Raw genomic sequence first — 26,742 nt, 5'->3', positions numbered from 1 at the left:
TCAGACAGTTGTATTAACTAGGTGGGGTAGAAGCCTAAGACTGCCAATAAATCAGAGATAGCCACAAACAGATTTTCTTCTAAATTTTGTACAGGGGGCCATTAATAGCATATGCTATATTAAATGACAGAAGAAAGGAGCCCAGGACATTGGTCTCTGTAGGAATTATAAGAGCAGAGCCTATTGGAGGCTAATCTGGTGGCAATAGGACCCTGAGAATCCCAGGCTTTGCCTAAAGTGGTCGGGCTCTCAAAAGCAGAGTTTAGACTCTTAGCCATCCAGGCTTTAAAATGCAAAGCTCAGGCTCTAGTACTCGGGCCACTGGAAGTTCAAAGCAAGAGCTCTACCACTGAGCCACATCCCAGCCCTTATTTTTTATTTTAAAACAGGGTCTAAGTTGCCAAGGCTGGTCTTGAACCTGCAATTCTCCTGTCTCAGCCTTCCAACTACTGGGATTATAGGCATGTACTGCTATATCTGGCTTAGAATAGACTTCTTTATTTAGTAGGTGGTTATCTAAAAAATATAATTGGAATCCTGACTGAATATCTTGTAGTTATTTCTTTACTCAGTATATTTACTCATTAGCTATTTTATACCACATACACAGTGCTAGGTGTTAGAAATATACCTAGAAGTACAAGATTGCCTCAAAATCCCCATTTCTGCCAACATCACTCATTAAAAGTTACCTTTTATTCCCTAATGTTGTTACCGGCATCTCATTCCTATGTGTCAGATGTGCTACCTACAAAGCAGTGTGATATTATTTTGGCAGGAGGATCGTAGGTTCACGGCCAGCCTCAGCTACTTAGTGAGGCCCCCTGCAACTTAAGAATAAAAAATACTACCAAGAAAAAAAACAACCTTAGTTTTTTTTGTTTTGTTTTTTTTTTTTTTGGTGGTACTGGGGTTCCTGGAAATCCTTCTACCTCCGGGCTACACTCTCAGACACCTATTTTTTTTTGGGGGGGGAGCGACAGGGTCTCCTAAACCAGCGAGGCTGGCTTCGAACCTGCGCGATCCTCCTGTCTCTGCCTCCCAAGCATGGGGATTACAATAGTGCGTCACCACGCCCCGCTACAACTTTAGTATTTGAAAATGAATCTGCAAAGACAAAAATTTGTTACATACTGATACAATTTAATCTTTTTCTATGTTCAAGTGTTACTTGGACCTTTCTTTCCCACCTCCTCCCCAATCTGCTTTTCTGCAAAAACTAAATCAAATATTAACCCGTTTTTAAAGCATTTCTATTTTTAGCTAGGTTAACTTATACTTTATATTTTATATATTTATAGCACTCATCACATTATATTATACTTTCCCCCTCTGGACTGCAAAGTTCAAAAAATTATTCCCTTTTTCTCCTTAGAGTTTAGCTAATTTAGTTTTTAACGAAAAACATCTGCTTTAGAAACATCAACTACATAGATTCATAGCTCTGCTCCAGACTGTTCTGTTCCCAGTGGTCACTACATTTTATAGCTTAGTGTCTATTATTTGAGAACCTTCTATTCTCATATATATGTATATCAGTATGTATATAAATTCAGGGTTTATTTTGTTTTATTTCAAATAAAACCATACTAAGTGGATTTTTTAAAAAATATGCTTTTTCACTAAATATTTTGCTTGAACATCATCCTACAATAGTACATACAGAGTTACGTCAGATAACTGAATTATATTTCATGGAGAGAATATAACATATTTAATGTGCTGATATTTCATTGTAATACCTCAGGGAGATTAAGGAATAGGTTTTATTGATATTAAGGTATTTTATATAACAAAACTTCTTTGCTTTAGATTTTACACCCAGATTTGGAAGTAGCAGATCATGCTTTTCCTCCTCCACGAACAGCTTTATCTCACTCAAAAATGCTGGTAAGAAGTTTAAAGTTATTATTTAAAAAATTTAATGATACTTTTAAGGAGAGTGATGTTTTTATTTTTAGGTTGTTAAAGAAGCTGAGCAAAGTTAGAGTTAGATGGATGGCATAGTAAATGTGCTCCTTATTAGAAAGGAAAAGAATTGTCACCGACTGCCTCTGTGTCCCATTCAAGGAAGTTCCAAGGGCCGTACACTGGCCAGGAGGAAAGTGGGCTGGACTTCTGCTTGAGCAGGCTAGAAAAAGTACAGGACAGAAATTGGAACCCGGTTAGAGCCTGGCAAACGGCCAAGTGTCAAATCAAAAGGTCAGGCAAGGATTTTCAAAAAGGAGGAAGCTTAGAAAAGTAGAAACAATGAATGGTAATTAATTATAGAACAAAATCAACTTTGAGAAGTGGATAAAAAGTTCTAATTAGAAGTCAAAAAGGGGTGATTTCATTAGAAGCACTCCCTCATGTTACCCTGTCTTCTGTATTTGTATCTTTTTAATAAATTTCTTTAAATCTTCAACAACAACAAAAAAAGAAGTCAGAAAAGGGTGATTGTATAATAGAGGCCCCTTTTAAGTTTTTCCTAGTACATTTTTCTGTGGTAAAATTTGTGGCCAATAGGAACCTTATAAGCCACACACCTTTGAACAACTAACTTAAAAATTCTTGACTTCATTTTATTATCAATTGAATAAGAGATTGACTAAATAAATCTATAATTTTCTTAATAGTTTTACTACTGTGATTCTGCCAGGCATGATGGTGTACACTTGAAATTCCAGCACTGGGGAGGCTGAGAAAAGTAGGATCTGGGTTGGTGGACAGCCTCAGCTACTTAGTGAGGCCCTTTGCAACGCTGTTTCAAAATAAAGAATAAAAAATAGGGCTGGGGATATAGCTCTGAGGTTGAATGCCCCTGGGTTCCATCCCCAGTACTGCAAAAACAAAAACAAAAACAAAAACAAAAAGAAAAAAAACAAAACCTAAAACTGTGATTCTGTTAAAACCTGGACTGTCAAAATAGGTTTTTAAAGCTGGGTGTGGTGGCACATGCTTGTAACCCTAGCATTTGGGAGGCCTGAAGCAGGAGGATTGTGGTTTCTGGACAGCCTCGGCTCCTTAGTAAGGCTGTTTGCAACTTAGTGAGACCCTGTTTCAAAATAAAAAATAAAAATAGAGGGCTGGGGTTGTAGCTTACAGATAGAATGCTCCTGAGTTCCATCCCCAGTGCCATTAAAAAAAAAAAAAAAAAAAAAAAAAAACTAGGTTTTTAAAACAACACCTTATTTATTTATTTATTTATTTATTTATTTATTTATTTATTTATTTGTGGTACTGGGGTTCCTGGAAGCCCTTCTACCTCCGGGCTACACTCCCAGACCTATTTTTACATTTTCATTTAGAAACAGGGTCTCCTAAGCCAGCGTGCATGGCTGGCTTCAAACCTGCAATCCTCCTGTCTCTGCCTCCCAAGCGTGGGGATTACAAGTGTGCGCCACCATGTCTGGCAAAACCATACCTTATTTTTTAAAATAAATTTTTATGACTTAGATAAACTTTGATATAATTTCATAAGTTTTTTTTTTAAATGGGGGTAGAACCCAGGGCCATTTTACCTTTGAGCTACCCCCAGCAGTATTTTTTGATTCCTTATTTTTTAAACAGGGTCTCACTAGGTTGCAGACAATTTCACTAAGCAGCTTAGGCTGACCATGACAAACCTGCAATCCTTCTGTCTCAGCCTCCCAAGTGCTGGAATTACAAGCATGCACCACCACACCTGGCTTCATAAGCTTTTAAAATATAATCTTTTGAGACTTTTCCTCCCTATATTCATTTATTACTATAATTATTTTGGTGAATATAAAAATCAAAAGCCTTGGGATATATGCCTTTCTCTAGCATGGTTAAAGAGGATACTGCATTAACTTCTCTTTTTCCCCTAGAGGAAAATTGGACATACTAAAAGCAATTTTTTTTTTTTTTGCTAAGTATGAACTATTTCGTACCCTAAGCTGTCCAATGATAGAATAGACTAGAAGCCCACCACTCAGGGCTGAGACTTACTCGTAGAAAGCACAGTCTTAGTCTTTCCAGTGTTTTTCCTTCCATCTTTTGACTTGATAATATTACATTTCTTTATTTTTTTAAGAAATTAAATTACTTAGCATGTTCTTTTTTATATTTACAGGATAAAGAAGTGCGAGCAGTTTTCCTTAGATTATTTGCACAACTTTTCCAAGGATATAGGTCATGCCTGCAACTTATAAGAATTCATGCTGAGCCAGTAATACATTTTCACAAAGTAAGATAAAGTGCCTTATTGCATCTGCTCAAAAGTAGACTCTAATTTAATAAAACTATCTCATTGATTTTTCTAGCCATGTATTTTTACTTTAATTTATCAAGTGCAATTATTTAAAATGTCTGCCTTGTACATTTAGATGACAATTTTAATAATACTATGTTACCAACAATATTTTCCATTAGTGCCTGTTAACTTGTTTTGGTGGTCTTGGGGAATGAACTCAGGGGCATTCTACCTCTGAGCCACACCCTTCATCCCTATTTTATTTTTTAGTTTGAAACAGGGTCTTTCTAAGTTGTGGAGGGCCTAAGTTGCTGAGGATGGCCACACACCTGGGATTCTTCAGTCTCAGCTTCCCTTCCCAAGTACTGGGATTACAAGTGTGTGCCACCACACCCAGCTAACTTGGTTTCTCTTTTAAAGTTGAGAATTAATTTGTGGTTTTCCTTTCTGCCCTATACACAGATTCGTTTTTATTCTTTGTACACTTAGTATTTCAGGTATCAGACAGGAAACCTGTTTTGAAAAAAAAATGTGTTTTATAGCAGTATATGAAGATATTTATACAGACTTTAATCATTCTGTTATAATTGTTTTGACCATTTATCCATTTCCAAGTGAAAAATTATCATTTCACATTTTGTCTCTTTACAGACAGCTTTCTTGGGGCAGCGTGGTTTGGTTGAAAATGATTTCCTCACAAAAGTACTCAATGGAATGGCATTTGCAGGTTTTGTTTCAGAAAGAGGTCCTCCCTATAGATCCTGTGATCTCTTTGATGAGGTATAGTTCTTATAAAATGAGTGCAACATTTATAGTTATAATTTGTCATCAAAAGCAAAGAAGCATTATTTTACCATTTACTCAAAATTGTAAACATATTCTAAATTAAATATAAACATTTACATTAAAACATTTATATCTATATTTTATAAATAAATATGAATTTATTAAATTATATATTATAAATGCCATTTGTATTTAAAATTATTTATATCTGCATTTATATTTAAAATTTATATCTATGTTTAAAGTTATTTATATCTATAATTGTCTAAATTTATACCTACATTTTCTATATTTATATTTATTTAATACTTGGATAATTTTTATCCAAATATTAATTATACTTATTACATCTCAATATTCATAATGTGGATTCAAAAATATAATTAAATGATGTCTCAGAAATAAGTAAAGTTTTGAACAATTGGATTTTAAAGTTGATCAAAATCTTTGAAAATTTGACAGTGATTATTATATAAGTAGAATTCTTATTTTTAGTCTCTCTGTGTCATAAAGCTCTATTTCAAGTTTATGGCATTCTTAGTAACCAGTAATCAACATTCGCCCAGCTCCCTCAGGAGATATTAAATATGCAAAGGACAGATTTAGACTCTATCCTTAAGGAATTGCCTGTATAAAAGGAGAAATAGGCCCAGTGTGACTCACAATAAGCATGATATTTTACATTTATTGTGCTCTCTCTTTTTTTAAAGCATCTTTCTAGTTATCTTTTAACTAAGTTCATAGCAGTGCATTTTGGGAGATAAAGCAATGAATATTATTCCTATTTCAATTTCCAGAAAGAGCACTATACTGGGATCAATAAATAAAAAAAAATTATTGAAGTCTCTAAAAGAAAAGAAAAACACTCCTGATAACCAGATAAAGGGGGATATTAGTGGTCATATTTTGCTATTTGTGGCTTTATTTTATGTAAAGAAGATGGGAATCAAGTTATTAAAGATCCTTCATTTAGAGGTGAAGGGTCTTTTATTCTTGATAGAGATAATTAAGGACTCACAAGTAAGAATTAAAGGAGCATGTGCTCTAAGGTCTCAGTATAAAGACATACACCAGATGCTTTAGTTAATAACACAAAGCATATGATTGACCATTAATTATACTAACATATCAGCCTTTAGATTCTAAGTAGTTGATATATAATATCTTATGAGGTTAAATTAGATGTTCTCCAAGCTTTCTAGCTTTGACCTTAATTTTAGCTCTTACATTTTGTTAGTCCCTGGAGCTTTATTAATAGTAACACTGGTTTATGTTCCCTCTTTCTTTTCTCTTCAGATTTTCCTTATTCCTTCTGACAGCTTCATTACAACTAAGATTCCTTACTTGCAGAAAGCTTGCTTGCTACCACCAGTGTCTCTGCAGGTCCTTCCCTTGCCTGGAGTACCTTCCATCTACCTTTCAGTCCATCCATGACTTTCCATTCTTCATATTCAACCCATCTCACCACCTCTTTCCAAGTTTCCATAAGTAGTCGACTTTGGGAGCTGCCAGACTTCATTAGTATGTTAGCATTTTGTCACTATGACAAAATACATGAGAAAAACAACTTAAAGGGGAAGATTTATGGTGGCTCATGGTTTCAGAGATCTCTGTCCATAATCAGCTGGCTCCATTACCTTTACCAGTGGCAAAGTAGAAACATCCTAGTGGAAGGGTGTGACAAAGGAAAACTGCTTACCTGGTGGGAGCCAGGAAGCAGAGAGAGAGGAAGGGCCTGGGACAAGGTGTGACTTTCCAGAGTGTGCCCCTAGTGACTGAGTCCTCTAATAGAGCCCACCTCCTGCAGTTTCTACCACCTCCCAATGGTGCCATCATATTACGAATCTATCAATGGATTAATCCACTGTTGATATCAGGGTCTATAATCCAATAACCTTCCTAAAGGTCCCATCTCTGAACACCACTGCACTGGGAACCAAGCTTTCAACACATGAGCTTTTGGGGGACAGTCCAGATCCAAACCATAATACTTAGGCTTCATGTTATGTCTCTAAGTTTATATAACAACTTATTATCATTATATATAGTACATACACACACACATAATATACACATCCATCCTCTAAATTAGAAACAATGATAAAGCAAGGAAACTAAGAATTTTGCTTTTGTTTTTTTTGTTTTTCTGGTGCTAGGGATTGAACTCAGTACAATTCTAACTCTAAACTACATCCTCAGCCCTTTATATTTTTATTTTGAAATAGGGTCTTCTTTGTATACTTTTATTGCTGCATTGTAATTATACGTCATACTGAGCTATAGAGCTATAGGGATATACGTGCACACACACCTGGTGCATTTCTCTCTCTAGCCCACTCCTTCCTTCCCCTTCCCTATACATATCATTGAGATTGGTACTGATAGTTTCATATACATGTGCAGCATTATTTAAACTTTATTACATTTTCACTATGTTTCTGACCCCCTCCTCTCTCCCCTGACCCCCTCCATTGCTCCATTGGAGTTTCTACACCTTTATCTGAAGTCTCTTGTTTCCCAATTTCTCTCAAGCTTTCACATTTGAGAAAAAATATACAACTGTTCACTTGCTGAGACTGGCTAATCTCACTTAATATTCTCAAATGCCATCCATTTTCCTGCAAATGTCATAATTTTGTTCTTTTTTATGGGGGAGTAAAATTCCATTGGGTGGATATATCACAGTTTTGTGTTCCATTCATCTCTGATGGACACCTAGGCTGGTTCCATAATTTGTCTATGGTGAATTGTACTGCTATAAACATAGATACACATGTATTGCTATAATATTCTGACTTCAGTTCCTTTGGAAAGATGCCCAGGAGTGGCATTGCTGGGTCATATGGTGATTCCATTTTCAATTTTCTGAGAATCCATCACACTGATCTCCATAGAGGATATACTAGTTGGCAGTCCCACCAGCTGTTATGTATAATACTTTCTATTTCCTCACATCCTGACCAGCATTTATTATTGTTTGAATTCTTAACGTTATTTTGGAGTTAGATGGAATCTCCTTGTAGTTTTTGTGTCTCCCTGATTGCTAATGATATTGATGGCCATTTTTATATAAAAAGCTTTTTTTATATTCTAGCTATTAATCCTCTATCAGAAGAGTAGCAGAGCTGGGCATGGTGGTGTGGGCTTGTAATCCCAGCATTCGGGAGGCAGAGACTGGAGGATTTCGATTTGCAGACAGTAGCTGCAGCTACTTAGCGAGGCCCTTCCCAACTCAGTGAAACCCTGTTTCAAAAAATAAAAAAGCTGGGTGTGGTGGCGCATGCTTGTAATTCCCCAACTCGGGAGGCAGAGACAGGAGGATTACACAGGTTCGAAGCCAGCCATGCTGGCTTAAGAGACCCTGTTTCCAAATAAAATTATAAAATAGGTCTGGGAGTGTAGCCCGGAGGTAGAAGGCTTTCCAGGAACCCCAGTACCACAAAAAAAAAAAAAAAGGTCTAAAATGTAAGGCTGTGGGTGTAGCTCGGAGGTACAATGTCTCTGGTTTCCATCCTCAGTACCATCAAAAAACAGTGTAGCTGACAAAGATCTTCTCTCATAGATTCTCTCTTTAGACTTTTAATGGTTTTCTTTGCTTCAAGAAGCTTTTTTTTTTTTTTTTTTTTTTTTTTTTTTTTAGGTCTGGGGATGGAACCCAGGGCCCAGGGGCATTCAACCTCCGAGCTACAACCCCTGCCCTATTTTTTCTTCTGTATTTTGAAACCGGGTCTCACTGAGTTGCAGAGGGCCTCACTAAGTAGCTGAGGCTGTCCGCAAACCACGATCCTCCAGACTTAGCTTCGCGAATGCTAGGATTAAAAGCATGCACCACCACGCCCAGCTCGCTGCCCTATTTTTTATTCTTTATTTTGAAATAGGATCTCACTAAGTTGTGGAGGGCCTCACTAAGTAGCTGAGGCTGGCTGCAAACCGTGATCCTCCTGTCTCAGCCTCACGAATGCTAGGATTACAAGCATGCACCACCACGCTGGGCTAAGAAGCTTTTTAATTTAATGCCATCCCACTCATTAATTCTCATTGTCAAGTTATTTTTGACAAGGTGTCCACGAACATTTGGTGGAGGAAATACAAATCTTTTAACTAAATATTGTTGAAAAATAATAATTACATGAAAAAGAATAAAATTGGACCCTTACCTAACACCATGTATAAATATTAACTCAAAATAGATAATAGACCTAAATATAAATCTTAATACTATAAACTTTTAGAAGAAATTCTAGGTTATAAAACCTCACAACATTGAAATTGGCAGTGATTTCTTGGATATGATTTCAATGGCACAGACAACAAAAGGGTAAACAAACTCCCTAAAAAATAAAAAATTATTGTATATCCAAAGACAATGTAAACAGAGTTAAAAGTTACTGATAGAATGGGATAAAATATTTCCAAATGCTATATCTGAAGGTATATTAATATTCCAACAAGAAATCCTACAAATTAGCAACAATAAAAGCAAACAATACAATTTAGAGATAGGTAAAAGACTAACATAAATAATGAATCTCCACAGATAACCAATCTTAGTTGTCTGTTGGATGGAAAATCTTGTTTCTCTGGTTCTGGTGTGTGTTACCTATTTCTTCTTTGTAGTTAATCTCTTTGAGTATTTTCTCTAGCGCTGGTTTTGAAGACATAAATTCCTTCAGTTTCTGTTTGTTATGGAAGCTTCTTATTTCCCCATCTAATTTGATAGAAAGTTTTGCTGGGTAGGAAATTTTTGGCTGGAAGTTGTTTTCTTTCAGAGTTTGGAATATGTTACTCCAAGCCCTTCTGGCTCTCATGACTTGGTTTGGGAAGTCTGGAGTTTTTCTAATTGGTTTGCCTCTGAATGTCACTTGGCCCTTTGTTTTTGTTGCCTTTAAGATTCTCTGCTTGGCTTCCGCATTGGTCATTTTGACAATTATGTGGCGTGGGGATCCTCTTCTCCTGTCTAAAGGGAGATCTATAAGTTTCCTGGACCTTTGTATTGACCTCTTGCTCTATGTTTGGAAAATTTTCTGCTATTACTTCCTTGAAGAGATTGTTGATCCTTTTGGTTTCACCTTCTTTTCCCTCCTCTATTCCAGTTATTCTTAGGTTAGCTCTGTTAAAATGGGCCCATATTCCTTCAATGTCAGATTCCTGCCGTCAGATTTTTTTTTCTAAATTAGAAACTATGCTTTCATTTGTTGAATGATCATCTTCTAAGAGTGAAATTCTATTCTCCATGTGGTCTAGTCGGTTGTTTGTACTTTGAATTGAGGCCTTTACCTCATTAATTGCATCCTTTATCTCTTTTTGGCTCTCTCTGAATTCTTTTTGAAACACCTCTATTATTTCTACAGTTATTTTCCTCATTTGATCTTCTAGAAATCTCTGAATTTCTGTTTTATCGGGTTCTGATGTTGTGGGGTTGTGGGCATTCATTGCTCCATTGTTATTCCTCTTTCCCATGATTTCGAAAGTTTGTGCCTTCTCTGGGTCCTTCCGTTGGGTCACTATGACCTCACTTAAGGTGCTCTGGATCTCAAGTCTGTGGTATCTCAGTCCCCACTACTCCTTTACTGGGTTATATTGCAGAGTCTCAGACCCTGGGAGTCAATCGAGGCTGCTTTAGACCATGGTGGGTGCCAGGTTGGTCATTCTCCTATGGTGTGATATCTCTGACACCGCCACTCCCCCACTGGGTCAAGTCCCTGGGAGTACAGTACTGAGATTTCTCCTCTAGGGGCCACAATTTGACTCACTGTTGTTGAGTGCGCAGATGGAGCTGTAGTGGACTCCATGAATTCACTGCTGCTGCTGCCAGTGGCAATATGGCGCCGCTGCCACACCCTCGATCGTGAGGCTGGCATATTTCTTTTCTGTTTTTGAGCTCTGCTCTGAGTCCCTGCAGGGTGTGCTGAGCCCAGCCTCTGGGAGCTTTAGATGCTCCCTGCGCCGAGAAATCTGCCAAATTCCTCCCAGCTGATCTGCAGCGGCTCACCTCGGCTCACTGTACGCTGCTTCTCTCTGGAGCCTTGTGGGCTGTTGAGTGCGTTGGTCTGGTGCCGTCTGGTGAACTCGCTGCTGCCACCAGCACTAAGGCGCTGCTGCCACCGGCAGTAAGGCACTGCTGCCGCATCCTCGGCCATGAGGCCGGCGTATCTCCTCTGTGGCTCTGAGCTCCGTTTGAGTTCCCCTCCTCTCTGGAGCCTGGTGCTGCAAGGGAAAATGGCGCCTGCCGCTTCGCGCCACGGCTCTGGCTGCAGCACTGCGGTCTGGTTTCTTTCTGGTGTCTCGTTTTTCCAGCCCTCTTTTTCTCTATCCCTTGTAATTACATTTTTGTTTCTCTGCTGATGGTGTTTTCTGGCTATGAAAGGCACTGATTTTGTGGTAATAGAGATTGGTTGTTAGTGGTTCGTAAGCCCTGCTTTTCTCCGTTGCCACCTTCAAGATTCTTATTGGCTCTCCACTTAGTGTTTTTCTGATTTTCTTTTCTGCCTAAAGTGGTAACTTTTGGTGTCTTAACTGGTGTTGAGAAATGAGCCATAATTTCAAATGAGAAATAATTTCTTATTCTCTCCTTTGCCTTTTGCATAGGAATATGCTTTTATAGGAAAGAGGGAAGGATTCTTGTTTGTCTTTGTGGTAGGGCAGCCTACCACACAGGGTCTCTGGTGCTCTGAGAGGCAGCTTGCAGTGTGTATTGTGTTACCCTTACACTCCTATCAAACAGGTATCTAAGAATGAAGAAACGGCTTGTTTTGTATGACAGACTTTCTGAATCCTGGCCTAGAATAGGTAAAGCCATAGCTTTATCTGCCTACTTAGTCTTTTATTTCCTATAAGGAAAAATCAATATTGTTCCTTTTATCTTCCATTTTTTCACCCTACCTACATATTTTTCCTGACATCACTCTTTTATTGACAGAGTTCTCCCAGGAAATTAGTTAATAGGGAGACTGACTACAGTATATATAATCTGAGAGCTAGAATATACCTACTGGCCATCTTGTTATTACATCTTATTTATGAGGAAAAGGAAGCCCAGGAGTTTCAATAACTTGTCCCAGATCACACTGTCAGCAGAGTGACGTGCACATTTGGTTTATGAGTTGAGGAAATGCCTGGAGACTTGTGGACTTCTGAATTTCTCAGAGTAAGAGAGTTGAGAGTGTGACCTATGGAATGACAGGGTCTCTCTGAGTTCCAGAAATTACTCTTCCCAAGAAGAAATAAGACCTCTGTAACCCTACAATAGTGTGAAACTCAGTAAAAATTATTAATACTTTTTAAAAATAATATATGTTTTGGATATTTTTTGTTTTGAAAATTGTATGAATACATAGTTTTAAAATTCATTATATTTTGTCCTTTGATTTTTTTTCCCAAGTTGGTAGCTTTTGAAGTAGAGAGAATCAAAGTTGAAGAAAATAACCCATTGAAGATGCTAAAGCATGTCAGAGAACTTGCTGAGCAACTATTCAAAAATGTGAGTATATTCATGTAGACAGCCTTTAATTTTAAAAGTATTATAAAATGTTTCCTTTGCAAAGCTAATAAGTTCATCTTTCTAGTGAAATTCTTATTTGCTTTGGACTATACAGTGCATTTCAGTTGATACTGTATTATTAAAATAGATCACATTTTTCAAAGTAATTTTCTTATTAATCACTTTCATGAAAATGTCTTAGAATAATTTTTTGTTTATCGTTTGCCTTGATTGTAATTTTCATGTGGGTCTCTCTCTCGCTCTCTTTCTTTTCTTTTTTTTTTTTTTTGTACTCGTGATTGAGCCTAGTGGCCTTCTACCGCTGAGCTACATCGCCAGCTATATTTGATTTCTGTTTGCTAAATTGCCACAAGCTGGACTCAAACTCGCAATCCTCCTGTCTCAGCCTCCTAAGTGCTGGAATTACATGTGTGCACCACCATGCCTGCTGGCTGGCTTTCTTTCTTTCTTTCTTTCTTTTTCTTTCTTTCTTTTTCTTTTCTTTTTTTTTTTTTTTTTTTTTTGCGGGTCTGAGGATGGAACCCAGGGACATTCTACCTCCAAGCTACACCTCCTGCCCTATTTTTTTATTCTTTTTAATTTGAAACAGGGTCTCACTAAGTTGCAGAGGGCCTCACAAAGTAGCTGAGGCTGTATGTGAACCGCAGTCCTCTGGTCTCAGCCTCCCGAATGCTGGGATTACAGGCATGCACCACCATGCCCAGCCTGCTGGCTTTCGTTTCATTTTTAAGCCATAAAGATTAGACCCGGTGATGGTTAGAAGCACACATCAGATTACCTTGACTGATGTGTTCTGCTTCAGGACAATATAGAGAATATCAGCTACATCATGAACATCATTTGCATTACATTATTTTGAATAAAGAGTGAAAAGCTGAAAAAGGAAAGCAAATTATCAAGTGACCTCAGAAACTCAAAGGTGAAAATATTCCCTGGATAGAGGAAATGCCAATAAATTAAAAGGATTAGAATGTGATTATATGTGTAGTAACCATTTGAATAACGGGAAAGAAGAAAATCTTAAGATGACAACTAGATTACATACTTGTGGAATGATGGATTTTGGTTAATGAGTGCTGGTCATTCTTGCTTGTGAAGTCTTGAGTTATTTTGCTAAGAAAAGTAAAGTAAGTAGTAAGTATGGCCTGGCCCTCTAGGGAGAATCTGAGGAAAGATATATTTTTAAGGAAATAGAATTAAAAAAGACCTTCGGGTAGTATCCTGGCCCAGTAGGTATTGCTTACCTTAGTTATTCGACTCTAAATCTTTTAGGACATTGAGTCATTAGTCAGTGTGTTGACATATTCATTTGAAATCTGAGAACATTTGGATAAAAGCAAGGATACTGTGATGTGTTTCTCTATTTTATTTTATTCAATTTTTCTCTCACTCTTTTTAAGTATTGAGGATTGAACCCAGGGCCTTGCACATGATGTAAACCCGTTCTACCACTGAGCTATATCCCTGGTGTGAGTTCAGGTTTTCTATTCTGAATGTGACCTTCTCTTAAGAGAAAGAATACTTTTTTGAAAGATAACAAAATTCAAAGGTTTCATATTGAAACAAAAAAATATTTTTTGAGGGTCTGGGGGTGGAACCCAAGGGCATTGGACCTCCGAGCTACACCCCCAGCCCTGTTTTTTATTCTTTATTTTGAAACAGGGTCTCACTGAGTTGCAAAGGGCCTCACTAAGTAGCTGAGGCTGTCTGCAAACTGCAATCCTCAAGTCTCAGTCTCCCAAATGCTGGGATTACAAGCATGCACCACCACGCCCGGCTTAGAAAAAATTTTTTTGAATTGTTCTCATCTGTATTTTGATAAATAATTGAGGATTAAGTTCTATTTTACTAATTGGTAGTGGTTCATTATCAATTTTGGCCATGTGTATGCTTTACCTAGTGTATAAAAGAAACAGTAATATCACTAACATGCAGAAATACCTAGCCATAGCATTTTTATGCATGTCACAAAATTTATTTTCTGTTTTGAATTACTTAACACAGTGTTACTTTAATTGATTGTTACTTGCAGATTATTAGTTCCTTCACTAAGAAGTTATATTTCATATCCCTACTTATATCACATTTTAAATCATAACATATTGATTTTGCAAAAGTATAAAGAAGTGGTTTTCTTGCCATATTACATGTCAGAATCTGTTTTGTATATTTATTGACAGACCACATTTTTAGTTATTTGTAGCTGTGCCAAATATGAGAAATGTATTTCTTGCTTAGTATGCTAAAACTTGGGAAAAAATCTGTTAGAAGGAAAACTTGTGCTCTGTGCTAGTCTTTGTCCTTTAAAATAGCTGTGTAGAACTAACATAGCATAATCTCAAGATAAATTCCTGTTGATATATTGTAGTAATTATTGGGTAGTTAGCACAGCATGCCAGGCACTTTATATGCATCTTTTCTAACCCTTATAACAATGCAAGGCAGGCGACAGTATTCCCATTTTATAGGAGTAATTTGCTCAGAATCATATAGCTAATAAGGGATGGAATTCAGATTTTAAATAAAGGAATTTCCATCGACTTTCTACTCTCAGCTTATCAGATTGAGTCAGCTTAAACTCAAAAAGTTCCTTCGTTCCTTTATAGTCATGTCCTCCCACCTCAAACATTTCAACCACGGATCTGTTTTCTGTCTCTGCAGTTTTGCTTTTTCCATAGTTTCATTATGTAGGGCTCTTTTCCTTTTCTATTGGTACATTATTAGCATATATCATAGTGGGATTCACTATTACATATTTTATGAGTTTGGCTCCATTCATCTAACATCGTACATTTCACATTTATCCATGTTACTATATATGTTAGTTGCTCGTATTTCATTGAAGAGTAATAATAGCCCATCAATAGTATAGATCTATCAGTGTTTTACTTCCCAGTTGACAATCTAGAAGACAATTTTGGCAGTTGTGACAAATCATTTATCGTAGGCAAGTACTTAGTAGCAGGGTGCTGGGATGTATGGTAATAAAGCATTTAACTTTGTAAGAATCTGTCAGACTGCTTTCCAAGTGCCTGCCATTTTGCATTCCCAACATCAATATATGATCATTCTATTTTCTCTACATCTTTATCAGCAATTGCTATTATCACTTGTTTATTCGTTTGTGTTTGTTTTAATAATTCTAATAGGTGTCTGACATTATCCTGTGGTGTTTTAAATTTGTTTTAAATTTGTATTAAATTTATGTATGCTGTTTTGGTACTTTTGACAAAAATATTTGACTTAGAATAGGGACTCTCCATCTGGAGTCATGAGTTAGAGTAGTGCTTCCCAAAGGGCAGCCTTTCCCACCCACCCCATGAGATTTGGCAATGTCAGAAAGCAGTTTTGGTTGTCATAGCTGGAGGGGATGTGTTATTATCTTCCAGTGAGTACAGGCCAGGCACACGTCAAAACATTTAAGCTGTATAAGACACCCCAAACCCACTCCATTCATCTAGTTCAGAGGTCAGTAGTACAGAGGTTAACTAACAAACCCTGAATTAGGGCAGTAAGCACATTACGTATGAAAGCCATCCATCAAATTTATTTGTATTAAGAATGAGATGTTGACCAGGCGTGGTGGTGCACGCTTGTAATCCCCGCACTTGGGAGGCGGAAACAGAAGGATCGCATAGGTTTGAAGCCAGCCTCGCTGGCCTAAGAGACCCTGTTTCCAAATAAAAATATAAAATAGGTCTGGGAGTGTAGCCCAGAGGTAGAAGGGTTTCCAGGAGCCCCAGTACCACCAAAAAAAAAAAAAAAAGAGATGTTAATTTAAATGGTGTGTGTGTGTGTGTGTGTGTGTGTGTGTGTGTGTGTGTATGTGTTAGTTACTGGGGATTGAACCCAGGGGCGCTCTACCACTGAGTTTTACCCCAGTCCATTTATTTATTTATTTATTTATTTATTTATTTATTTATTTATTATTTATTTATTTATACATTCATTTATTTTTGAGACATCTCACTAAGTTGCCCAGCTAGCCTCAAACTTGCAATCCTCTTGTCTCAGCCTCCCAGGTACTAGAAGTCATTGTGTAAGGGAAGCTGAGTGATCATTGAAAGAATCTGTAAGGTTGGAAAAATAAGGCTGTTTCATTCCATCAATAATGTATACATGCTGGGATTACAAGCATGTGCCACCACGCCCAGCTTCCAGTCACATTTCGACAATGCTTTAACAATGCTCCATTGTTGGTATTGTCTTCCAACTATATTTGAAAGGATGTATATAATGCCCTATCCCACACAGCTACTAGTGTATAATTGGCACACTTAATTTTAAATACCTGAATTAATCATGGAAAGCATTTACTGCTAAGATCAATACAGAGGAAGATTATCCCCCCCCCCCCGCCCCCGTGTATTTGTTGCCAGCTTTGCATTTGCAGTGGGGTTTGGGTTTTTGTTTTGTTTTGCCCTTTTTTTGTGTATGTTACTGGGGATGGAACCCAGGGGCATTCTACCTTCGAGTGACACCCCCAGCCCTACTTTTTTATTCTTTATTTTGAAACAGGGTCTCACTGAGTTGCAAAGGGCCTCACTAAGTAGCTGAGGCTGTCTGCGAACCCAGATCCTCCTGTCTCAACCTCCCAAATGCTGGGATTACAAGCATGCACCACCACGCCTGCCTTTTTGTTTTACCTTTATATAAAGTATATTTTCAGGCTTGTCTATTCTTAAAAGTATATTCTTAGCATATTCTAATTCTTATTTAGTTTGCCAAAGAGGAGTAAGAAAGAAAAATATTTCCTGACCAGATAGTGGATGTCATTTTTGTCAAGACTGTAAAAAATCATTGAACCTCCCATCACTATATTTTACTCTAATCAGGATTATAAATTGGGCATGGTGGAATACACCATAATCCCAGTACCTGAGAGGGTGAGACACAAGGATTCCCAGGTTCAAAACCAGCTTCAGCAATTTAGCAAGGCCTTCAACAGCCTACTGAGACCCTGCTTCAAAATACAAAATAAAAGGGGCTGGGAGTGTAGCTCATAGGTAGAGTACCCCTAGGTTCAATCCCCAGTACCAAAAGGAAAAAATAAAATCAGGATTACAGAGACTCTCCTTGGAAAATTATTATCTAAATTCACAATTCTCTCCTTACCTACCATGGTGGTGCATACCTATAATCCTAGGATTTAGGAAGCTGAGACAGGATGATCTCAGGTTTGAGTCTAGCCTTAGCAATTTAGGAATGCCCTGCCCTGTTCCAGAATTTTAAAAAAATAGAGCTGGATGTGTAGCTTGGTGCTAAAATGCCCCTGTGTTTAATCCCCAGTACCACAAACACAAAGAAAATCTTTTTTAAGGATAGTACATTTTGGTCTGTAATCCCACTTGGGAGGGTAAGGCAGGAGGATCTTAAGTTTAAGGCCAGCCTGGGAAATTCAGTGACACCCTGTCTCAAAATATTTTTTAAAAAGACTGGAGATGTAACTCTGGTAAAGGGTCCCTGAATTCAATCCCCAGTATCATTTAAAAAAAGGTATATTTTGTATTTTCATTTTTCTTTCTCTGAAATCAAAGATGAAAATTTGGCTGCTTCTTTGTACTGTTAGAAAGTGATGGGTTTCCTTGGTTTCAAAAAGGAAATTCAGCAACAGAATTGGGCTACAGTTTTTAATGAACTCACTAATCTTAAGGGACCAACCCAGACCCATCCAGACACGCTTGGAGTAACAATTATGAGGAAATGTTTCTAAGAACACAAAGAATGTGATGAATGCTAGCTCCCTCTTCCTTTTGTCTTCTCAGAAGTCATTAAGTGACCAAATAAGGCTCCAGGTGGCAAATGTGGTCCTTCACAGTTACCACGCCGCCCAGCAGAGGGCAGCAGTGCACAGACACCGCAGCCAGAAACCCCAACACTGGGTTTGGAGCATGTGTTTATCATAATTGAGCAATTTTAACCCATGATCTACATTTTGGTGTAGAGTTTTATACAAATACAGATGGGGTCAACTGTAAACTTTGTTTGAACATAACTTTATAAAAATGGCCTTTTTTGAATTGTATATGAATTTGTTTTATAATATTTCTAGTTGCTCGTAAAAATCAATAATTAATAGTAGCATCTTTTCTTTAATTAGTAGTTTCCTGTTTGAGGGGTGTGGGGGTGTTCTTGGGTAAACGGATTGATACTGTTTTCCACGAAGTCATATTCCTAGCATGTGGCCAAGCTAGGATCCTGCTTTCACTGGTTTATCTAAGTTTTCAGAGGAATGGATAATTGGGTATTGGAGAAAGCATTAAAGGTGATACAAAACTTTTTCATATGAGTGATTGGGGGTGAGGGAAGTGCCAGGAATGGTCACACATGCCTGTAGTCCCAGATTCTCTGGAGGTTGAAGTGGGATAATTGCAAGTTCAAGCCAACGTGGGCAACTTAGTAAAAATCTGTCTCAAAGTTTTAAAATAGAGTTTGTAGCTCAGTGGTTGAACACCCCTGGCTTCAATCCCCAATACTGCAGAAAGAAAGAGAAAAAGAAAAGATATCATTTTCTGAAGTTGGGAAGACTGAAGAAGAAATCGGTTGAGGATTAAGAGTTCTGTTTTAGACAGTGAAAATGTTATTTTAAATACAAGCGTAGCCGGGCATGATGGCCCACGCTTGTAATCCCCGCGTTTGGGAGGCAGAGACAGGAGGATCGCGCAAGTTCAAAGCTGGCCACGCGTGCTGGCTTAGGAGACCCTGTTTCCAAAATAAAAATGTAAAAATAGGTCTGGGAGTGTAGCCTGGAGGTAGAAGGGCTCCCAGGAACCCCAGTACCACCAAAAAATAAAAATAAAAAATAAAAAATAAATAAATACAAGAGTAAATACTCTCTGTAGGTGGTTAAATAGTAAATACAGGAGAGAACTCAATTGGAGATAAAAGTCTGTGAATCTTTGGTGCTTTTATGGTTAGCATATGGGAGACTGAAAGTGATCCCCACAGAGTTAAATATTAATAGAAAAGAGGCCCAAGAACCAAACCCTGAAGTATTCACATAGTTAAGAAATTAACTATGAAAAAGAGAAATAAAGATGTAGCAAGACAGCCTAGAAACCAACTGAAGAAAATGTTCATATAGAGGAAGACAAATGACTCTGTCTCAGAAGACCAGCTGATAGATCATGGAAGGAAAAGTTAGATTCTGGGACTCTCTTTTGTGACATATTTATGAATGTGTGCATCCTCGCTCATCTGTCTGATTTCAGTGTGTGTAACTCTGAGCTCCTGTGCCCTTCCTATTTGCCATTGTTATTTTACCTTTTGAACAAGTTTGCCTATGTCTGACGTTGCAGGAGAATCCAAACCCTCATATGGCATTCCAGAAAGTTCCACGCCCAACAGAAGGATCCCACTTGCGAGTTCATATTCTTCCATTCCCAAAGATTAATGAAGCTCGGGTTCAGGAATTAATACAGGAAAATCTCGCTAAGAACCAGAATGCACCTCCTGCCACACGGATGGAAAAGAAATGTGTTGTGCCAGCAGGTCCACCTGTTGGTAGGTGTTTGTCTGTTTTAAAAGTAAATTTTTTATCAAGATATAAGACACAAAAAAGAAAAGTGTACAGCTTGATGAATTCTCACAAGGTAAACAAAATCATATAACTAGAATCAGGCTGGCTGTGGTGGCACACCCTTGTAATTCCAGTACTTGGGAGGCTGAGACGGGAAGGACCGCAGGTTTGCAGTCGGCCTCCACTACTTAGCAAGGCCCTGTTTCAAAATAAAAAATAAAAAATAGGGCTGGGGGTGTAGCTCGGAGGTAGAATGCCCCTGGGTTTGATCTCTAGTACTACAAAAAGTAAGAAATAGAAAAGTAACTAGAATCAGTTCATTATCATCACCTAGAAACTCTTCTTCACTGCCTCTTACAAAGGGTAATCATTTAACTGCTAAAGTCTAGTTTATTGTATCGCGGACAGGTTCAGCTACTTAGTGAGGCCTTCTGCAACTTAGTGAGACCCTGCCTCAAAATTTAAAAATAAAGCTGGGTGTGGTGGCGCACGCTTGTAATCCCCACGCTTGGGAGGTGGAGACAGGAGGGTCGTGCAGGTTTGAAGCCAGCCACGCTGGCTTAAGAGACCCTGTTTCCAAATAAAATATAAAAATGAGTCCGGGCGTGTAGCCCGGAGGTAGAAGGGTTTCCAGGATCCCCATTACCACCAAAAGAAAACAAAACAAAATTTAAAAATAAATATAAATAGGGCTGGGGGTGTAGCTCAGAGGTAGAATGCCCATGGGCTCAAACCCTGCTACTACACGCGCACACGCACACACATTATTTGAAAAATATAGGAGCTTTTACTGATGAGATGAACAAGATTGCTAATAAGTAAAATGTAATTCCCTCTCTTCCTCCTTCATTTCCTCCTTCCCTTCCTTCCTTTGTTACTGAGGATTGAACCTAGGGGTATTCTATCTCTGAGCTACATCCCAGGTCCTTTTTTAATTTTTTATTTTGAAATAGGGCCTCACTAAGTTGCTGAGGCTGGCCTATAACCTGTGATCCTCCTATCTCATCCTCCCAAGTACTGGGATTATAGAACTGTACCATCATGCCCAGTTACATATATAATGCAGAAATGAAAGGATTGTACTTTTAGGTTCCAAAGAATAGCCATAAATATATGTCTTTTGGGCTTAAGAATAATTTATACTATATCATTTCTACACATAATATAGTTCTTTGTGAATATATACATTTTCTTTTACAAATATTACTTCCACTTACAGGTATTCAAACCCCAGTACTGAAAAAAATAAAAGTGATTTTTATAAGCCAGTACAACAATTCATTGACCATGATAATTTCTCTTTTTTATACCACTTCTTCCCCTCCAGTCCCCTGTACTCAAATTTGTAGTATCTGATTTTTCTGACATTTAGTTTTTCCTTATTAATATCTTAGGAATTTCAACTTCTCTTTCCGGTGGTAGTTCTCTTGCATATCAGCATTCGATATTTTTTATGGTCTTATGCCCCAAACATTTCCTATCATATCAGTTATAATTAATATGTAAAATAGTTTTGTTTTTGTGGTACCTGTGGATTGAATTCAGGGGCAATCTATCATTGAACTGCTCCCCTAGCCTCTTTTATTTTTTATTTAGAGACAGAGTCTCACCAAGTTGCCCAGGTTAGCCTCAAACTTGGGATCCTCCTGCCTTCGCCTTCTGAGTAGCTGGGATTTTAGGCATGCACACCACACCTGTTTTTTTTTTTTTTAATAAAAATTTACTTCGCAATGTTAATTAAGTTGTATAAGAGTTGATTCATGAGAATCTCTCCTGTGAAATTATTCTCTGACTACTAGTCTAACACTTTCAAACCAGATAATGAACCAGGCATGGTGGCACACACTGGTAATCCCAGTACTTGGGAGGCTGTGACAGGAGGATTGCACGTTCCAAGTCAGCCTCAGCAACCTAGTGAGACTCTGTTTAAAAATGTAAATAAAATAAGGCTGGGAGTGTAGCTTAGAGGTAGAATACCCCGGGTTCAATCCCCAGTGCCACACACACACACACACACACACACACACACAAATCCAGAAAATGTTATTAAAACAATGAACTAGAATGCCTTGATACCATATAACAAGGGGAAAAAATACATTCTGAATATTGGTTATATTAAGTCTTAAAATAATATTCCCTTTTATAATTGATAAAGAAGTTTATTTGTTTTTGCTCTATATTCCTTTCCAGTGTCAATAATGGATAAGGTGACAACAGTGTTCAACAGTGCACAAAGACTGGAAGTTGTTAGGAACTGCATCTCATTCATATTTGAAAACAAAACTTTGGAGACTGAAAAGGTAATAAATGTCACGTTTGCCAAGGAAGCACTCATCATTCCATATTTACATGCCAGTGTTGACAACTGACCCCTTTAATCCCATACCTTTTTCTAATAAAATGTCCTTTTGTTATTTCAATCACTTTAAATGAGTAGGGCCTGAGATTTAAAACTGTAGTTCAAGCCTATTATATTGCTACAAGAAAAATATTGATGGTAATTTTTCCCTCAAATTTGTAAACATTTTTCTTCAAACTTTATTTTTGGTATATTACTTTAAACCTTTGTATTTAAAAATAACATTATTGCTTATTTATTGTAAAGAATTCAGTATAAGCCGGACATGATGGCGCACTCTTGTAATCCCAGTATGTAGAAGGCTGAGGTAGGAGGACGGCAGGTTTACAGCCAGCCTCACCTACTTAGACCCTGTTTCAAAATAAAGAATAAGCCAAGTGTGCATGCTTGTAATCCCAGTACTTGGGAGGCTGAGACAGGAGGATCATAGGTTCACAGCCAGCCTCAGCTGCTGAGTGAGGCTCCCTGCAATTTAGTGAGACCCTGTTTTAAAATAAAGAATAAAAAATCGGGCTGGGGGTGTAGTTCAGAGGTAGAATGCCCCTGGGTTCAATCCCCAGTACTGCAAAAAAAGAAGAAAAAAAGGAATCTAGTGTAATGGATTACATGCAACTCAAAACATACCTCCTTAAACCCCCTGCCTTCTTTCATGAAACACGCTGAAGGTAAGGTAATGTCTTTTCTTACTGACGCATGGCCAGCTGGCCATGTGCTGAGGGTCTGTTACCAGGGCTGGGGAGCACAGGCAGGGGTTTACCTTTCACTCACTGCCCCCTCCCACACTGGAGGACCAGTGCATGTTTCCATATTTTCCAATGCTGGTAAGAAATGTTGCGGGTTTCCTTTCTTTCTCTGCTTTCAGCTTTGCATGCTGTGTTTTGCCTTCCATAACCTTCTTATTCCCTCCTGTTCTTGGGCTTCTTCCTTCCTTCTTGTTTGCTCCTGTATTCTGTTTTTACATTTTTCAAGTTAAAAAGCTTATTATTACTATATGTAAATTAACTGGCCTTACATGGAGAACTGGAGGAGGCATGCTTACGTGTTCTTGGGATGAAGCAGAATAGCTTGAATATGCATAAACCTAGAGATACCTATTTACTGTTGCCCTGAGTTCTCTTATGTTGAAATGATGTAAACTATCACTTATTAGTGTCGAATAGTGATGAAATAACAGACCAGCGGAAAAGTATCAGGTCATTTATGTTTCATGTAATTGTAATTTTTTCTTGTATCCTTGCCATAAAGTCTTGGCCTGTTATAGAAAGTATCTAAGTATGTATGGCTTTTAGTCTTGCTCTGACACAGTAGTCACTCTGATAACTAACATTGTGTTAAGTCTAAAAGAAAAGTGAATTTCTTTTCTTTTTAATTTATCACAAACTAATTCTGCTTATTTTATGTTACAAATAAAAATAAATTATTTTATTAATGGTCTTAATAGCAAATTACTTCTTCCCTAAGCGTTTAATTTTCCCAGTGACTATGTTCCATAGTTTATAGAGTGCACTGGAATGTCAGTGTGGCTGTTGGAAAGCTTCTTCCTGCGGTGCCGTTGGTGACCTGTCCTGTCCTGTCTGCAGACCCTTCCTGCCGCACTGAGGGCCCTCAAAGGAAAGGCAGCGCGACAGTGTCTCACTGACGAACTGGGTTTGCATGTCCAGCAAAACCGAGCAATTCTGGACCATCAGCAGTTTGACTATATAATAAGGATGATGAATTGTACTCTCCAGGTAACTTTTATTCCTTTTAGGCTGTTCCTCTTACTTGAGAATACTTTTTATTTTTCCAAGACATTTAATAATTACTGGGATATCAAGTTCTCGAGGCTGCCACAGCCATGGGCTAAAGAGCCAATACCCATCATCTTTCTGTCAGAAACACTTACTCATTACTTGGCATAAATATTAAGAGTTTTCCATTCTTTCTTCATTTTTCTCTTGAAAAATACTAGATAATTTTACTAGTTTTGAAATATAAGCAAGTGTGCTGAAAATGAAAAGTTATCTTTTGCACCGAGGTATATATTACTTAATATCTGTAGTCACATTAACCCTTTTCATTCAGCTCTTAGTTGAAGTGTTGGAACAGAGGGCAAGTAATGGGAGGTAATCTAAATGATAAATGGATTACTCACTAAGCATTTTGTAAGGGTAAAGCACAAACAAAACACTTCCAGTGGGCTTCAAAATATGTATCTTATCTTACAGAGATAAACTTTTCACAAAATAATGAAGACCCAAATTAGGAGAAGCAATTTGATTTCCTTTCTAGATTTTTTATAACCCTGGTATCCTGTTCTCTACAGTTGGTAGAAAAATCTTTTTTTTAGGGGTTGGATGTACTGGGGTTGAACCCAGAGGCATTTTACCTCAGAGCTATACCCCAAGCCCTGTTTTAATTTTTATTTTGAAACAGGGTCTCACTAAGTTATAGAGGGCCTCATTAAGTTGCTGAGGCTGGCTTCAAACCTGCAATCCTTCTGTCTCAGCCTCTTAAGTACTGGGATTATGGGCATGTACCACCATGCCCAGCTCAAAAATTGTTTTTCAAGAAGATATAATTAATACTTAGAGTTCAAAAGGTATCTATAGGCCAGGTACAGTGGTGCATACTTGTAATCCAAGTACTTGGGAGGCTAAGACAGGAGGATCTCAGGTTCAGGGACAACCTCAGCAATTTAGTAAGGACCTCTGCAATTTTGTAAGATCTGTTTCAAAATAAAAGAATAAAATAGTGCCAAGAGTGTAGCACAGAGGTGGAATGCCTCTGGATTCTATCCCCAGTACCCCCCCACCCCCGACACATATCTATAGGACTCCAGAGAAAGTAAATAAAATGCATGTTAAATACTAGTATATTAGAAAGCAAGAATTAGGTATAATTAATAATAAAATTTGTGGATGAAAAAAGGCCTAAAAAGGCCTAATAAGAAAACATACCATGTTCATGCATTGAACATCATAAAGATGTTCCCAAAATAATCTAAAGAAGAAACACAGTTCCTATCAGAGTCCCATGTAGAAGAGCAAACACCTTATCATTACCAACATGCTCCTAAACAAAAGCAACAAGCCACGGGAATTTTTGCCTTTTCAGCTATCAAAAAATTGGCTTAAAATCATAGTAACTGAGACAGTGTGGAATTTGCACTGTCATGAGGCATATGCGGCAGATTGTATGATCCAGAGAGTCCGTTTTTGAGGAGATCTTGGCCACATACACCAAGAAACATGCACAGAAATGTTAATAGTTGCACTGTTTGAAATAGCAGGATACTTGAAACCATGCACATGCCAGCCAGCGTTGAGATGGATAAATAAATTTTGATATCTTTTTTATAACTTTTTACCAGAGAAAATTAGTGAATTTTACTTACAGGAGATGATGTTGATAAATCTTAAAGAAGATAATTCTGTGTAAAAGTAAAAAGTCTTACAATATGATCCCACTTATATAAAACTGGAAAGCATGTATTATTTAAAGATATATAATTTAGTGATATATATGTGATAAACTATAAAGAAAATCAAGATAATAAGAAACAGATACTTAAAGAAATTACCAGTGGGAGGGAGACAGAGAGGCCGGGCAGTGAGCATGGAGACCTCCAAGGGGATGGTAATTCTGTTTCTGTAACTAGATGTATGAGTGTCCATTGGACCACTGTTCTTCATAACCTTACAACTTAGATGTATTTTATGTCTCAGTGTATCCCTTTTAGACTCCTTTGCAAACACATTTATCTTCTTAAACTCATTTTAAAGTGTGTCTCTCTCTCTCTCTGAAACTCTTAACTTAATACCCAAACGGATTCAGTCCAGCATCAAAATTATAATCTTGTAATGAGCACTTGGCAGGTTATATAAGTGAATTGACAGAATAGGAGCTGGTTCACCTTCACTGAAGTGTGTTCTCCCTTCTGAGTATGACATTTGCTATAAGAGTTTACAATAGCAAAAATTCAAAACAACCTAAATATTTACCATTTGAATGTTATTGTTGTTTTTTTTAATTATCATTCAACTCTTCCTTGGAATACTGTTTAACTGCTAAATAGAAACAATGTTATATTTGTACTGAAATGAAAGAGCTGCTATATATTGGTAGGTAGACAAAAAAGGAAGTCACATAAGGTAGTTACAATTCTATTTTTGACCTAAATTACATATATGTATGAGTATACTTGATAGCAAAAATCGGGAAGGATGTTTACATTAAGTCCTTAATAGTGGTTATTTCTGGGATGTGGGTTACAAGAGGTTTGGTTTCAAATTTAAATATTTCTCTGTTTGAAATGCACATAACTGAATTATATAAAATAAATACAAACAGACGTGGTGGCATACTTCTGTAATCCTAGTACTTGGGAGGCTGAG

At 37.6% G+C, this 26,742-nt stretch overlaps 1 protein-coding gene across 7 annotated transcripts in view; it reads left to right on the top strand.

Annotated features, from left to right (window-relative positions):
• SBF2 (SET binding factor 2) overlaps positions 1–26,742 on the top strand; it is a gene marked incomplete at both ends in the record, with an annotated part of 354,199 nt that overhangs the window by 189,822 nt on the left and 137,635 nt on the right. For 6 of the 7 annotated variants that reach the window (XM_080718165.1, XM_080718163.1, XM_080718164.1 and 3 more), the window contains 7 exons: positions 1,813–1,890; positions 4,079–4,192; positions 4,850–4,978; positions 12,366–12,464; positions 19,784–19,988; positions 22,198–22,307; positions 23,947–24,096. In XM_080718165.1, coding sequence (XP_080574291.1) covers positions 1,813–1,890; positions 4,079–4,192; positions 4,850–4,978; positions 12,366–12,464; positions 19,784–19,988; positions 22,198–22,307; positions 23,947–24,096 — 885 coding nt within the window. The remainder of the gene's footprint in view (positions 1–1,812; positions 1,891–4,078; positions 4,193–4,849; positions 4,979–12,365; positions 12,465–19,783; positions 19,989–22,197; positions 22,308–23,946; positions 24,097–26,742) is intronic. The other variant, XM_080718166.1, reaches the window with a different exon arrangement.

Source organism: Muscardinus avellanarius (genome assembly GCF_963383645.1).
Source record: "Muscardinus avellanarius genome assembly, chromosome: 1".
Lineage (NCBI taxonomy): Eukaryota > Metazoa > Chordata > Mammalia > Rodentia > Gliridae > Muscardinus > Muscardinus avellanarius.
The sequence above is the reverse complement of the archived record's forward strand: the minus strand, read 5'-3'. Positions and strand labels throughout refer to the sequence as shown.